Source organism: Dendropsophus ebraccatus, chromosome 4 (assembly GCF_027789765.1).
Source record: "Dendropsophus ebraccatus isolate aDenEbr1 chromosome 4, aDenEbr1.pat, whole genome shotgun sequence".
Taxonomy (NCBI): Eukaryota; Metazoa; Chordata; class Amphibia; order Anura; family Hylidae; genus Dendropsophus; species Dendropsophus ebraccatus.
Window position 1 is genome coordinate 130,481,136 of NC_091457.1, and position 16,879 is coordinate 130,498,014.

A 16,879-nucleotide genomic window follows, 5' to 3' on the forward strand; every position below is an offset into this window, starting at 1 on the left:
GGTTTTGATTCATCAAAACGTGCTATGGTAATACTCTTGCTCGGGATTACCTGCCGATGTCTCCACCTGCGTGAAGGTCTTCTAGTCCAATTCTAACCACTCGAACGGATCTGGTGAGTGGAAACTACAGGATGACGGTAATGAAATAGTTGTGTGGAAACTGCTTTTATTGTGTAATCCCAGTAACTGTGTTCTTTTATTGCCAAAGTAGCCCTGCACAAGATTTTATATACTGTCTTTTTAATAAATTTAATGTTTGTGTCATTAATGGATGGCCGTTATTGCGTGAACAGTGACCATTATTTTAAGTTGTTCACACATAGTACTTTTTTTTTCACTGTCCTTTCACCGATCTTTGTATTAAAATCAATGGACGTTTTAATAAAAGAGCACTCAATCCAATACAGGTGACCCCTGGCACTAGCTTTGCAGGGCTTGAAAGCTGAGGATAATCAGAGTCCCATCCTCAGGACTTGTTGCTACAGGTGGTGCACTCCCCAAAAACAAGGACAGTATCAGCAAAGCAATCCAACTTTGAAGAGGACAGTGGAGGCACTCACCAATTGTAGCAAAAATGAATAAGCTTTATTCCTTCATACGGCAACAAGCGGATAACGGATGAGTATCAGGCTTACAGTTGTTTCACACGTCACTACGTGCTTGATCACAGCCCTGAGCCACGACTCAATTGGGTCATCTTTAATTGTGAACTAGAATAATGTTCCAACCACCGTTTTTGCAATGATGGCCGTTGGAACATGCTAAACCACTCGGTTTCAAATAATGGCCGAAGAAAATTGATGTGTTTACATAGCCTATAAATGATATTTACTTTGTAGCTCCTTTCTTTTTTTATTGCTGCTGCTCTGGAGTCCCCGCAGGAAGTATGCCAATTGCATTGTCCCAGTACCCCTGTCCCAGATGCTATAGTTTAGAGTTATTGGGGGGATTTATAAAGTACGCTGGTCTTTTATTAGGCCCCGCCCCCTTTTACCTGGCAGGATTCACTAAGAGGCGCAGGTGCAGGTGTAGATTTGGATCATGATTTACGCCTGGCAGCAGGAGCGAATCATGATAAATGAGGCGTGGGAGGAGGCCACGCCTCCTCCCCGCCTTGTTACATCCCCCCAAGCTCCCACAGCCTGCCAATCGGGGGAGCAGGGCATACTGCACGGGTACGCCAGGGAGAAGGGGCAAATCTGTTTTATAAATGTCCCCCATTGTGTCTGAATCTTTGGGTATTGTGAGGCCAACATGTATAACCTGCCATGCTACTGTATCTTTCATACTGTTTATTTCAGCATACAATTAAGTTTTAAGATGTGCAAAGGTTAAATATTTCTCTGTGCCTTCACATGGGCCACATGTAAAGCGTGCATGAAACCTTGGTCACATGACCTTTTCTCAGAGAGGCTTCTGCTAGAAATTTTCCAAGAGAGGAGTCTCGCAGGTCAAAATATTTTTCTTTTGTTAAAACCAATTATTAAAGCGACTCTCTACCCACAATCTGACACCCCCCCCCCCCCCCCCAAACCACTTGTACCTTTGGATAGCTGCTTTTAATGCAAGATCTGTCCTGCGGTCCGTTCGGCAGGTGATGCAGTTATTTTCCTAAAAAAATACTTTTAAACTTGAAGCCTATTCCAAACAGGAGTATCTGTGCCCTAACTTTGCACCACCCCTCTGTCCCTACCCTCTCCATCATAGGAATGCTCCAGGCAGATTGCCTCCTATTCCCCACCTGTGGCAGCCCAGCACATGGGCTGGATCGTTAAGCACCTGTGCAATGTTAAGCATGGAGAAAATGTTTCAGTGGCATACCTAATGATGAAGAGGGTGGGGAGGAGGGACAGAGGGGTGGTGCAAAGTTAGGGCACAGATACTCCCGTTGGGCACCGGCTGCAAGTTTAAAAATATTTTTTTAGGACAATAACTGCATCACCTGTCGAACGGACCACAGGACAGATCTTGGATTAAAAGCAGCTATCCGAAGGTACAAGTGGTTTGGGGGGGCTCAGATTGTGGGTACAGAATCGCTTTAAAACCAAGTCCAACTTTCTCCTGAGTCGTTCTAGTCAGTTTCTAGTTCGAGCATGCATTTCTAACAGCAAACCCTTCTGCAAACATGTGAACTTAGTTCTGACATGGCCAGTGAATCAACATCCAGAGTCAACTCTGGCTTAACCTTAGGTGGCAATTTAAGAGTGTGTACCCAAGAACTGTCTCCAGTCCATACTGCGAGGACATTTAACTCAAGTATTCTGTTCTTGCCTTGAGAGGAATAATTGTCTAGTCTAGAGGGAATAGGTGTGTAAAGACACCACTGATGACAATGAACATAATATGAGCTTTTAAAGGGAACCTGTAACCCCCCTGCCGGGGTGACAGGCTCCCAACCCCCCGTTAGAGCCCCCTATACTCACCTAATCCCACCGGGTCCCGCTTCTGGAGATGGTCGGGTCACGGAGATCTCAGCCGCCTCAGCCCGGCGTGCACGCTCCTCAGATGAGTCCAACACTCATAGAGAATGACGGAGCGCTGGACTCTCCTGTCATTCTCTATGAGCGTTGGACTCATCTGAGGAGCGCGCGCGCCGGGCTTCGGGCGCCGATATCTCTGTGACCCGACCATCTCCAGAAGCAGGACCCGGCGGGATCACGTGAGTATAGGGGGCTCTAACGGGGGGTCAGGAGCCTGTCACCCCGTCACCGGGGGTGACAGGTCCTCTTTAAGGCTTTCAGGTATATTCATCACAGTCAGCCAAGCTGTGTAGCCCCATTATTAGATAATATTGTAGTTGGGCTGCATATTAGAGATGAGTGAACGCCGAGAACGCTCAAACCTGAATGTGTGGCATATGAATACCAGTTGCTGAAGAAGTTAAATATAGCCAAAAAGTCCTGGAAGACATGGATACAGCCTACGGATGTATCCATATTTTCCAGGAAGCCTTAGGGCTGCATCTAACTTCTTCAGCCACCAATAACCAAATGCTGCAGGTTCAAGTTCACGAGGTTCGCTCATCTACTGTATATAGGTCAAATAGTAACACACTGAATGTTTCCAAACAGCAAGATATAAATTAAGACTAACTCAGCTTTGCAAATTGTTATAGAAAGTTATAGAAAGAAAACAGGGTAGACAAAAAAAGTTAATAAACAAATTAAAGTATCAAGAGAAAAGAGTCTCTGTAAATGTTCTTACATTATATAGTAAAAAAAAAAGTACCCTTTCATAACCCTGCGAAATAACGAGCAATTCTGAACAATGGTCTTGTAATTTTGTAAGGTCAAACTGCAGTTGTACAGGACTCACCATGGGTAAGGCAGCTTTGACATTGACAATTACGTTGACAGTGACAAATAGTGGCGGTGGGCAATTACATAAAATAATGTGTAATCTACAGACTGTAAAGACCTTGATTTCTAAGATGCTGGGAGAAAAAATTGTTTTGTTACAAAAAGAAAGTCTCCAATTATTGCCAAATTGCTCTCTCCTAGCGGCCGCCCCACACACAAATTTCAAGGCTATTCGGATCTATTGTCTGTTTTTGAATTAAGAAGTTCTTAACCTTTCTTTAGATAGAGTCTAAAGGAAGTCAATGGACATAACCCATTCTGTGCCCTTCTGTTACCTACAGTCCTGTACAACTCCTTGAAGTCCATGCACAATGTATTCTCGCATAAACAAACAGATTGGTCCAGAAGTATTAAAACAATCTTCAAGTTTTGCCCTTTGTACTGTATACCAACACAATGGATCTTTAAATATCAATATGTACTTGGAGTGTAAAATTGAAGCTAACTTGAAGGCTCAACATGAACATGCACATAAAAAAATATATAAGAATAACATATATTCTACAAGTATACAAAAACACTATTCATATAGCACAATCTCTCTCTCTCTCTCTCTCTCTCTCTCTCTATATATATATATATATATATATAGTAAGCGTAGTGTCTATATATTATAAGCGTAGTGGGTGGCCCCAGAGCTTTAAATTACCCATCTGCAGGTACCATTTACAATGTATGAGCTACACAATGGTGCAGGCATGCTAGTAGAAAAAAATGAAAAATAAAATAAACTATTCACTGCTGTAAAAATGAGAGATGAACAAACCGATTCAATACAAATTGAATTTAGTCTGAATTTCACAAAAACCCTATATTCATCAGAATCCAAACTTTTTGTGACTGGTTTCAGATATGTTTTATCCCTGCCTTTATACACTGAGCGGTCTGGAGGTAATATGTAGGAGTTTGTTGTATGGATTGTACATTTCAATTCACTAAATGGTATATTGAACGGACTGGCCACTCTGCAACTGGTTCAGCAGCTCAGTATACTGTACATGAGCAGGGGCCCCCTTACATTGATAGGAGTCCCTGCTCCTGTACATACTTTGCACAGGGAAATTGGGAAACCTTAGAATCTGAATCAACAACCTAATCTATAATCATAAAAATGAAAGTCTGTCTGTCTGTCCCATATAGACTTCCAAACGCCTGATCCGTTTGACCCCATTGACCCCAAATTTGGCAGACAGATACATTGGGTGCCCGGTAAGGTTATAGCAAAGTTCCCGTCCTTGCCAGATATACAGGAGAGGAGGGGGATGCAGAAGAGCACCCCATAGAGATGAACAGGAAAATCTCCACACTGCACACACAGGTGATATAATTAGCTGCAGCTTTGCCCAGCAGTAAACGGCAGTTGGGAGCCTTAGCAACCGATAGGATTACTACTTTCATTTTCACAGGGAGCAATGGTTGCTAGGGTAGCTGCCTCACAATATCCACAGAAATAACTGGTAGCCCCCCTACTCCATCTATACAGTACATGTATACAGGACCCCCTACTCCATCTATACAGTACATGCATATACAGGGCACTACAGGTATACAGGACCCCCTACTCCATCTATACAGTACATGTATACAGGACCCCCTTCTCCAGCTATACAGTACATGTATACAGGACAGTATTACCAGTTGCTGCTGCCCTAAGCACTAAACCTGAGGACGCCCCATCCTCACTCACCAATTAGCATCATGAGAGATTAGTAGATAATAGCTCCAGAGGTCACATTTAACACCGCCATATCAGACCTGACCAATACCGCCACACTGTGACTAGATAACACTGCCATACCAGACCTGACCAATACCGACACACTGTGACTGGATAACATCGCCACACCAGACCTGAACAATACTACCACACTGTGACTGGATAACACCGCCATACAAGACCTGACCAAAACCCCACACTGTGACTGGATAACACCGCTATACCAGACCTGACCAATACCGACACACTGTGACTGGATAACACTGCCATACCAGACCTGACCAATACCACCATACTGTGACTGGATAACATCGCCATACCAGACCAGACCAATATCACCATACTGTGACTGGATAACATTGCCATACCAGACCTGACCAATACCGCCATACTGTGACTGGATAACACTGCCACACCAGACCTAACCAATGCTACCATACCCCCCTTCGAAAAGACTAGATTTTCTGGCAAGTCTGAACAGGAGGTGGAAGACTAGAAAAATAAGAAAAAAAATTAAAAGTTGTTTACTTCCCCCTGCTCCCTGGTGCTGCGCCCATGCAAGGTGCTGCTCTAGGCAGACCATGAGTGCCTTATGGTAAATACGACCCTGCAGGTATACAGGACACTACAAGTATACAGGCAGGACCCCAAACTATATACTACAGGTATAGAGAAACTCCACCAACTATATACTACAGGTATACAGCACCCCCACCAACTCTATACGACAGGTATACAGGACCCCAAACTATACACTACAGGTATACAGGAACTTTACCAACTATATACAACAGGTATACAGGACCCCAAACTATACACTACAGTTATACAGCACCTCCACCAACTCTATACTACAGGTATACAGGACCCTCAAACTATACAGTACAGGTATACAGGACCCCCAAACTATATACTACAGAACAATACAGGTATACAAGACCCCCAAACAATACACTACAGGTATACAGGACCTCCACCAACTATACACTACAGGTATAAAGGACCCCAAAAGTATACACTACAAGTATACATGACCTCCATCAACTCTATACTACAGGTGTACAGGACCCCAAACTATACATTACAGGTATACAGGAACCCCAAACTAAACACTACAGGTATACAGGAACTCCACCAACTCTATACTACAGGTTTACAGGACCCTCACACTATACACAACAGGTATACAGGACCCCCTAACTATATATTTCAGGTATATAAGATCTCCACCAACTCTATACTACTGGTATACAGCACCTCCACCAACTCTATACTACAGGTATACAGGACCCCCACCAACTCTATACTACAGGTTTAAAGGATCCCAAACTATACACTACAGGTATAGAGGACCTCCATCAACTGTATACTACAGGTATACAGGACCCCAAAACTATACACTACAGGTATATAGGACCCCCAAACTTTACACTACAGGTAAACAAGACCTCTACCAACCATAAACTACAGGTACACAGGACCCCCAAACTATACACTACAGGTATACAGAACCCACGAACTATATACTACAGGTATACAAGACCTCCACCAACTATACACTACAGGTATCCAGGACCCTCAAACTATAAACTACAGGTATAGAAGACCTCCACCAAATATCCATTACAGGTATACAGCACCTTCACCAACTATATATTACAGGTATACAGGACCCCCAACTATACAGAACAGGTATACAGAACCTCCATCAACTGTATATTACAGATATACACCACCTACACCAACTCTATATGGCAGGCATACAGGACCCCAAACTATACACTACAGGTATACAGGAACTTCACCAACTATATACGACAGGTATACAGGACCCCAAACTATACACTACAGTTATACAGCACCTCCACCAACTCTATACTACAGGTATACAGGACCCTCAAACTATACAGTACAGGTATACAGGACCCCCAAACTATATACTACAGGTATACAGGACCTCCACCAACTATACACTACAGGTATACAGGACCTCTACCAACCATAAACTACAGGTACACAGGACCCCAAACTATACAATACAAGTATACAGGACCCCTGAACCATGTACTACAGGTATACAAGACCTCCACCAACTATACATTACAGGTATCCAGGACCCTCAAACCATAAACTACAGGTATGGAAGACCTCCACCAACTATACATTACAGGTATACAGCACCTTCACCAACTATATATTACAGGTATACAGGACCCCCAACTATGCAGAACAGGTATACAGAACCTCTACCAGCTATAAACTGCAGGTATACAGTACTTCCCAAATTATACAGTACAGGTACACAGCCCCCCCACCCCAACTATACACTATAGATATACAGGATGGATATTTGAAGTTTTTAGTTTATTTCTAATGTGCATAAGCTACAATTTACATAAACAGTGCAGAATTGCCGGGTATATAGGGGCATATAGGGCTACTGGCGATTTCCCCTTAAACAAAAAAAAAACAACAAGGACATAGATTGGCCTCCTGGGCACCTTAGAATAAATTTAATTAACACACTGAAACTTTATACCCGGGCAGCGCCGGGTACATTTTCTAGTCTGAAATAAACCTGACGGATGAGCTGAATCTGACCCAAAATTAATTTTGGGAGATTCGCTCATCTTTAGAATAAAATTATAAACACAAACCAAAAAAAATCTAAGAGAAAAAAAGAAAACTAAACTAATGAATATAAACCAAAACTAAACCTAGGCCTAGGGGCAATTTTGAGGGAGTCAAAACACTCAGGATCTCGAGCTATAATTCATCTGTTTCATTATCTCGTCACTGAATAAATTAACTTTTATGAATTTCGTGCAATTTCAGAAGTTGTCTAAAAAGTTTATTAATAACGAGGCAACATAAAAGAGGACATCCTGTAAATAATAATTCTACTAATGTCTTCTCACTTACATTACAGTGTAGTACTTACAATCACAAAAGCCCGAAACCTATTTTCTCTGGTCCCACGAGAGGAAATCATTTACCAGTTTCTTTGTGGGTTTTTGTAAAAATAAAGATCACAGACAATTGTTTGACTGCATTTTGTCATCTTACACCAATTATCCCTGTCACTGCTTTTGATGTTCTTTAATCATGCTTCACACACAATGTAATCCAAAGTTGTTCCTCCCCTCCCAATGTAGATGATGATTTCATGGACCTGTCTACAACTTCAAAAGTCTGTACAAATCTATTACTTAAGGATTGGACTTCACGTTCCCCGAGCACAAACTAGAGGCATGGCAGAAAAGACTGCAAAATAAGGATACTGCACTCTGCAATCTCATATCTGCCCCGGTAACATCGGCTGTAATCTCCTTTATTGGAAAACTTGGAGAAGCATTTACTTTAAATGTAAAATCCAAAATTTTATTAATATACAGTATTTGGTCATAAGTAAAGTTATATGTTATCTTTTAGCGTGCTGTCTGGAAACAGTCATATGGCAGCAGTGATCACTGTATGTCACTGGATGCAACAGTAACCCGATGGTACAGTACATGCTTACGTAATATTTGAAGCTGTTATTGGGTAAATAGCTTAAAGGGAAACTAGGGGCCCTATTACACAGAACGATAATCGGACAAATTGGGACGATATCACTCAGTGTAATAAGGACAAAGATTAGCCGAAGAGCCGATCATAGGCTGATTGTTGTCCTTTGGAAAGTTTAAAAGTCATCATCCGCCAACTGCGCATTGCTACATGTAATAGGTAGCACGGTCAATGGCTGATGATAGTGTATATAAAATAATAAAGTTATTACTTACTTGCCAAAGTTCCCCTGGTGTCCTGCCTGGTTTCTGTTACTCTCTTCTTACTGCAGCTGCCTCTGGGACTTCCGTATCTGTCTTTGGAGTGACAGACTGCTCAGCCAATCAGTGTCTATGGCGATGTCCCATCTCGGCCATTGACTGAGCAGCCTGTCACTTCAGAGATGGGACCAGACGTGTGCTGTAGCTATGGTGACTGGAGAATGCTATAGACAAAGCTAGCGGAAGGACAGCAGGAACATGGGCAGGTAAGTAAATCTTTATTTTTTTCCCACTATAGCAAGGGCTGCACAGACATCACTATGATGTCCATGCAGCCCTTGCACTTACTTATCCAAAACATTGGGCTGTGTAATACAGCCCTAAGAACTATAAGGGGGTAATTTGCCAAATCCAACAATGGAGAGGCTTTACTAAATGTGAAACACTAGTCACAGTAAATTCCCCAAAAGTCTCAAGTTACAATGTTTTGATGCACATCTATCATTTATTTATCTTTATAAAATATTTTCACACTGTATCGTATAGTATTCTCTACAGTATTCAATCTGTCTCCTTGTGTCAATTGACTAAAATCATACTTTATCAGACATAACTTCATTATGAGCCCTATAACCTCCAAGCAGCCATGGATCTGTTCTTTAAAGCATAGAGAGAAAGTTTTGAGACAGTGGACACTTTTGCACCATCTTGGTTCACTTTGCTTCCAGTATTCTTTTACCCAGATACAAATCCATTTCCTAAACACAATCCCATGCCCTTCTTATTTATTAGCGTGACTTACCTTTCTGTCTGGCCAGTTGTACTTGGCAAATATTGTATCATAGGTATCAACAGCCCCATCAGCAATTAACATTATGGCTTGACTGCAGATGCTTCCTTCTCCTGTGTGATTGAACTGCAAAGACATTACATATACTATTGAATCTAAGGATTATATTAAACATATTATAGTACTGTACAGTACAAAACCCAACCTTTTTTTTTTTTTTTTTGCATGAAATTGAGCCTTACCCTTACACATAGCCCCCAATGTGTTTAATCTATGATCAGTATCCGAGCCGGACTGGCCATTAGGCATTTCGGGCAAATGCCAGAAGGGCTAGTATCCCTTCATGATGACTAATCATGATGCGGGGAGCTCTAACATCCACTCTACAGAACACCTCTAAAGTGTGAACTCTGCCATTTTGTATATTTAATGCAACAAGAATGCATGCATACTAGGTGAAAGACCATACATATAATACGAACCTCACTCAGCAAATCAAAGGCTTCGTTCAGGGCTATGTCCAGCATTCCGATCCCTTTGGCTGAAAGTTTATCTAAGTGTTCCCTGAAATGCTAAAATGTAGAAAAAATAATAATAATTAGAGATCAAATAACTCAATTAAATACGGTTTAAGCTGGGTTCACACTAGGTTTTTGCAGTTGTTTTTTTTTTCCCCCATCGGTTGTTGCAAAAAACGTATGCATTAGTGTGCATTCGTTTTTATCTGTTTTTGCATTGACTTCCAGTATCAAAAAAAAGTACACAAAAACATAGTCAACCCTGATTTTTATATCCGTTTAAAAAAATTTGACCCGTTTTGATCCGTTTCTTTTTATAATGGAAGTCAATGGAAAACACATGCACAGAAATGAAAATGTTTTTCCATTTGGGGTCAACCAAACCAGAACTCTCAGCTGTCTGGAAAACATGGATACAGCCATAAGCTGGGTTGACACTACGTATAACACAGGCTGTTCTATGTGTATACGCTCTGGCTGGGATTCCATTCATTCACATACAACATATGTTTTGCATAAATCATGGCCGTTGTTGCAGATTGCAAAAACGACCATGATTTATACAGAACATACATTGTGTGAACAAAGCCATAAGCTGAAGCCATGTTTTCCAGGACTTCCTAGGGCTGTATCCAATTTCTTTAGCCACCGGTATTCAAAGACAGAGAGTTCGGGTTCAGATGAATTTGACCATGTTTGAGGTTCTCTCATCTTTAATATTAAACTTTCAGCAGACAAATTTGTGTTTTCTGTATACTACTATTTAGCATACATTTATATAAAATGTCAAGCCAGGGAGTATGGAGTTGGCTCAACTACGCAGTGTGTGCTGGCTGCAGCTGATAATGCCGTCAGGGGCCAGGATTAACAGTATTTACGATCCTGGCTATTTATCCACGTAAATGCTAGACTGTAGCATCTAGATGTTGGGTAATGGTCCCCAGTGGCCTCTGATTTCGCCACCTCCGGATGCCGTTAGGTTGGCACAGCAGCCACAACCTGGTAAAACCCCCTAGACCTACCAAGATTGGTAGGACACCTTTAAAACCTTGGACACCTTTAACACAAAGTATTAGCAAAAATTTTCCCTGCACGAAAAAACCTTTTTTAATTTTGCAATACATTACATAGTAAAATAAGGGGTATTATGAAAAAGAACAACCTATTTCACAAAAAACAAGCCCTCACACAACCATGTCGACTGAAAAATTAAGCAGTTAATAAAAAGAAAAAAGTCTAAAATAGAAAAAATGTTTTGCTTTGATGGGAAAGGGTTAATAGCCACATTGACCTACTAAAAAAAATGTTCAACAGCAGGATATTCCAATTGCCACAAGGCAAGCATAGACTTAGCTTATCTAAATAAGGATTGTGGACATAAATGTGTTAAGCTCTTTAAGTAACAAATATGACAGTAAATTACATGCAAAGCAAGGAGCTGTTGTATAATTAAGGGGGGTAATTCATTGCAAGGATGCGGAAAAATGCATAACAGCAAATGAAAAGTGTCACTTGGAAAAATATGGATTGTCATTTAGCTGGATAGGAATCAAGTTCTGCCAGGGCTTGTGAGCTCAGCTGTATTGTTATGTTGCTGTGGCTTATGGTATTTCTAGATCAATGGCTTCGGATTTGTTTATTGCTATTGAAAACGGGATTGTCGTAATTGTAATTTCAAGCAAAGCCATTTGGTAAATCATGAAGACATATATTACAATGCATGCCAAAGTATTTCAATTTATAGCCTTATTTTATTAATGGATGTGAACGGTTATGATTAGCTTTGCTAAAATAACTGGGAAACAAACATTAACTGGCCACGTGGGGTCATTGTGTGCTTTTTGTAAATTTTATATAATGCAATTCCAAGATAGGGATCGGACTGTCTTCATTGCTCCACTTCCTGAGTAGTGTACATTAGTGATGAGCGAGTAGTGTTCGATCGAATAGCTATTCAATTGAATACTACACTATTCAAACTATTAGCATTCTATCAGTAACAATCAGAAACGCAGTAAAAATTCGATCCCCCCCCCCCCCCCCCCGGCACTAGGAACAGGCACTAGGAATAGGCAGGACTTAAAAAAAAATAGCTTTAACTGTGATTGGCTGGCTAAACCATGTGGCCTCAAACATAGATCATCAACATAGATCTCAAATGTGTTTCACTTGTTGGCTGGAGCTAGAGAGGAAGAGACTGTATATCAGGGAGAGTTAGCTTTTAGGTGAACTTATGTAGGGAGGGACCCGCAAAAGCCCTTGTTAGGGCTAAAAGCATAGAAAGCAGAGATTTAGAAGATGTTTTTAGACAGGGTGTTGTGAGCAATAGGCTGTAGTATACTGTAGAGATAGGGTTTACAGCTGTAGGCTATGTTCACATGGCGTAACAGACCGGCCAGTCTCTGCAAAGATCCTCCCGCCCGCTTCATTGTGTGAACTGACATGGGTTTCTACGGCCGCAATTCAATGAATTGCGGCCGCAGAAAACTGACGTGTCACTTCTTTGCCGCACCGCGAGGGATCCCGGTCGAAGCGTATACGATGTGTATAAGCTCCGGTCGGGATCCTATAAAAGAGCATGCGGCGTGTGCACTCATACAAACTATGGCCGTTGTTGCCGATGGCAACAACGGATGTACTTTTACATAGTGTGAACATAGCCATATACTGTGAGTGTGCCATAACAAAAAACAACTTTGGTACTACTGATTTGCGCCTTTTTTCTGTTTGGCATTCTAAAAAAATTATATATCTGGTATACGACTGTAAACTGCCATACAAACTATTATCTTGGTACGACTATGCATCCTCTAAAGAATTACGACTTTTTCTGTTTGGCATTCTAAAAAATTAATATATCTGGTATACCACTGTATACTGTGAGTGTGCCATAAAACTATTATCTTGATACGACTGTGCATCCTCTAAAGAACTATAACGCTTTTTCTGTTTGGCATTCTAAAAAAAAAAAAACACATCACACACACAATGACAGTTAAGGGTGGGTGCTGTTTAATTTCCCCCTTGCATATTCCATCTGTGGTTGTCATGGGCAATGTGATTTAAAAGGGTGCATGATAAAGTTTCTTTTGCTTAATATTTGGCTTACCACAAAAAGTGGTAAAAATCCAGGATCGTTGATTTTTTATATAATATATACATATCTATAAAAAATGAATAAATAGTGATCAATACTTCTGATCTACACAGATGTGATACTAACAAAAACTAGAGATTTGGGCGCAAAAAATGATGCCCCATACTGCCCTGTAGGTGGAAAAAAAAACGCTAAAAGAGTCACAATAGGGACATTTTCAATATATGTATTTGCAAAAAAAAATGTTCTACTGTTAATAAAGATAGTAAAACATTAGAAAAGCTATGTAAGCATTCATATCGCTGTGTTCAGACTGACCTATAGAATAAAGATAAAATGTCAGTTTTACTGTAAAGTCCAATACGAAAACAAGAAAGCCCTGCAAAAAATGCATAATTGCATTTTTTAGCCCAATTTCACCCCATACATGATATTTTGGGGGTTCCATCATACATGTTCTGGTAGATTGAAAGGCTGCATTACTAAGTACATCTGTTCCTGAAAAAAAAAACAAGACTTCACATGGCCCTGTAGATGGAAAAATAAAAGAGGAGGAAAAAACGAAAATGCTAAATTGAAAATTGCCCCGCTCCTTAAGGTCATTTTGGGCTCTGTCCTTAAGGGGTTAAAGCCCCATAACAACCTATAATAATATGATGACTTACTGGTGGAGCTAAATTGTGGAAGATGTGTGCTCTTTCTATTTTTCTTTAATTTTTACTAAAGTGGTCACATTCATGGGAATGAACTTCATCGTATAACACTTAATCCATTGTTCCATTATGGCATTGCAAACTTACGCTGCCTACCTCCTGGGCACACCTAAGGGCAATGTGGTATTTCCCGCCTTATAGTAATTCTATGTTCAGCTACAGAATAACAGAGAGCTGTGATATATAACGTCCCACTTCATTATACCTCTCAGGAACAAACGTATTGAAGTGTTCAGTATGCTGTAGGAATGTATCAAATAAACTGCTCAAATTTGTTTTGTGTACAAAATTGTATACAATATGGGTTTCACGGACTATGAATTTTAATGAAGACGTGTTTTTTGCTTGCAGGCTCAACAGCGAACAGCTGCTGGTATGTGCCGGTAAGAAAATGATGCGTTAATGACATGTTCTCTGGTCCTGACGCTACAGAGATACTATCCTCATCAGTTTTATTTCAATGTCCTTTTAAATGAATGTTCCGGTAAACTAAAGATCAATTGAAGTCCCCGGTTTTCATTCACGACCATCCAATATAAATAGGGACTCTGCGTAGTGTCGATGAATGCCGCCAAATCCTGCAGGTAACTGCTTGTGACCAAGAAACCTATGGATGATTTGGTCGCTCTGGAAAACACTTTCACAGCTGTGATTTCCAATGGTATCCGGGATATATCGCAAAGTACAGAAAAATGAAACATATTAAACTATGATGAAAGGCGCTGAGGTATTTCTGCAAATATCATGTGACTTACAAAGCCCTCTGTTACAGAGGAAATCAACACTCTTGCTACAAGGCACTTTTGGAATGTTCCGACTGAAGGGAGAAGCTGCTGAAAGATTTGCCATTTCTACGGAGCCTTCAATAAAGGGAAACCATAAAGCTAATGCTCATTCATCCTATAAATACCAGCAGTTATTGTACGTTGGGATGCCATATAGCCTCAATATCTTACTTTTCAGCGAATTAAAGGGGAAGTCTATATTTAGTTTTTATATTCAACTTTTATGTATTCACCCCCCCCCCCCCATATCATTAGTGATATAAAAAATGTTTAATCTTGCAGTTCTCACTCTGGCCACTAGACAATTATATAAAGAAAACACAGGATCCACCATTAAAGGGGTTGTCTGATCATTAGTAGAGATGAGCGAGTAGAGATGATAGAGTCGATCCGAACTCGAACGTTCGGTATTTGATTAGCAGGGGCTGCAGAACTTGGATAAAGCTCTAAGGTTGTCTGGAAAACATGGATACAGCCAATGACTATATCCATGTTTTCCACATAGCCTTAGGGCTTTATCCAAGTTCAGCAGCCACCGCTAATCAAATGCTAAAAGTTCGGGTTCGGATCGACTCGAGCATGCTCGAGGTTCGCACATCCCTAATCATTAGCGATCCTATTGGAGCTGTGAGGGACTTGTCAGTAATGTATACTTACCTGTCCTGCTCCCCCGCCAGATTCTGGGCTGCCCATTCTTGCAAAGACAGTATAGGATCTGTGCTGACCGGCCATTTCTAGAAGAAGCAGGATGTCACCAAAACACTGATAGCGGCTGAGAATGGGCGGATCAAGATGCGGCAGGGGAGTGGGACAGGTAAGTATACATCGCTGACAAGTGCCCAGAAGCCCTGGGTGGATCGCTAATGATCAATTTTTCCCAGACAACCCTTTTAACTATAGGTGGTGATAACAGCTCCCCTAATCCCCTAAAAATATGTTGGCACAATAAAGGGATTATTACTATCATTATAAAGTATATTTCCAAATACTATTAAGCAAAGCTCAGGCAAGATGGCAGCTCCTACTGTTTAAACATGTATAGAAAATAGAATAGAAAATCTACCATCAGTTAATAAATGAAGCAAAGAGAATACTTACATCTATGCTGCCCCTCTGTAAACCATAAAAGATTTGTGGTGGTCACACAGATCTCCACTCTGCTTCCTTTTTTAGCAGGTCAGTTTGGATATCACAATTGAGTCAGAATTATTGAGATATTGTGTAAACTCTAAAATATGTTTCACATGGCTTGAAAGTGAAACTTCAATGAGAGGTTTCCATATCAAACAAGATTATAGCACGGGCAAAAGAGTCAACTACCCTGAGTATTACACTGTTTAAAGGCTTCTACCACCTTTACTCCATCAGAACCTGCTATAATGCTCCTCCTTCCTGACTTATCCCTAAGTTTTGCCATGACTCTGACTTTTGTATTTGGATTTAGGAAATGTATGCAGATTTTTATATGGTTGCTCTACAGCAATGTTTTATGTCTTATGGCTGCATGCTTCACTGGTTATAACTCACAATTCGAATAGGTATAAGGACTGAGAACTGGTGTGATCCTTACTTATGACATGTCTGCATCCAATAAAATTTAAGTCCCGACAACATCCAGTAGGTGAAAATCACTTTAACCCCTAAAGGACCCGGCCAATTTAAATGTTTGCGTTTTCGTTTTTTCCTCCTTGTGCTTAAAAGGCCATAGCACTTGCATTTTTCCACCTAGAAACCCACATGAGCCCTTATTTTTTGCACCACTAATTGTACTTCGCAATGACAGGCTAAATTTTTTCATAAAGTACACTACGAAACAAAAATAAATAAATAAACGCATGGTGAAATTGAAAGAAAAAAAAAAAGCATTTTGTTTATTTGGGGGGTATTTGTTTTTACGCCATTCACCCTGGGGTAAAACTGACTTGTTATGTATGTTTCTCAAGTCGTTACGATTAAAACAATATGTAACATGTATAACTTATATTGTATCTGATGGCCTGTAAAAAATTCAAACCATTGTTAGCAAATATATGTTCCTTAAAATCGCTCCATTCCCAGGCTTATAGCGCTTTTATCCTTTGGTCTATGTGGCTGTGTGAGGTGTCATTTTTTGCGTCATGACGTGTTCTTTCT

The 16,879-nt window shown here is 40.6% G+C and overlaps 1 protein-coding gene across 1 annotated transcript in view; it reads right to left on the reverse strand.

The window, feature by feature from the left end:
* Positions 1 to 16,879, reverse strand: part of CACNA2D3 (calcium voltage-gated channel auxiliary subunit alpha2delta 3) — a 636,447-nt gene that overhangs the window by 337,973 nt on the left and 281,595 nt on the right. Inside the window, exons 10-11 of the mRNA XM_069967934.1 lie at positions 10,116 to 10,205; positions 9,646 to 9,759 (exon numbers count right to left, since the gene is read on the reverse strand). Of these exons, the coding sequence (XP_069824035.1) occupies positions 9,646 to 9,759; positions 10,116 to 10,205 (204 nt within the window). The remainder of the gene's footprint in view (positions 1 to 9,645; positions 9,760 to 10,115; positions 10,206 to 16,879) is intronic.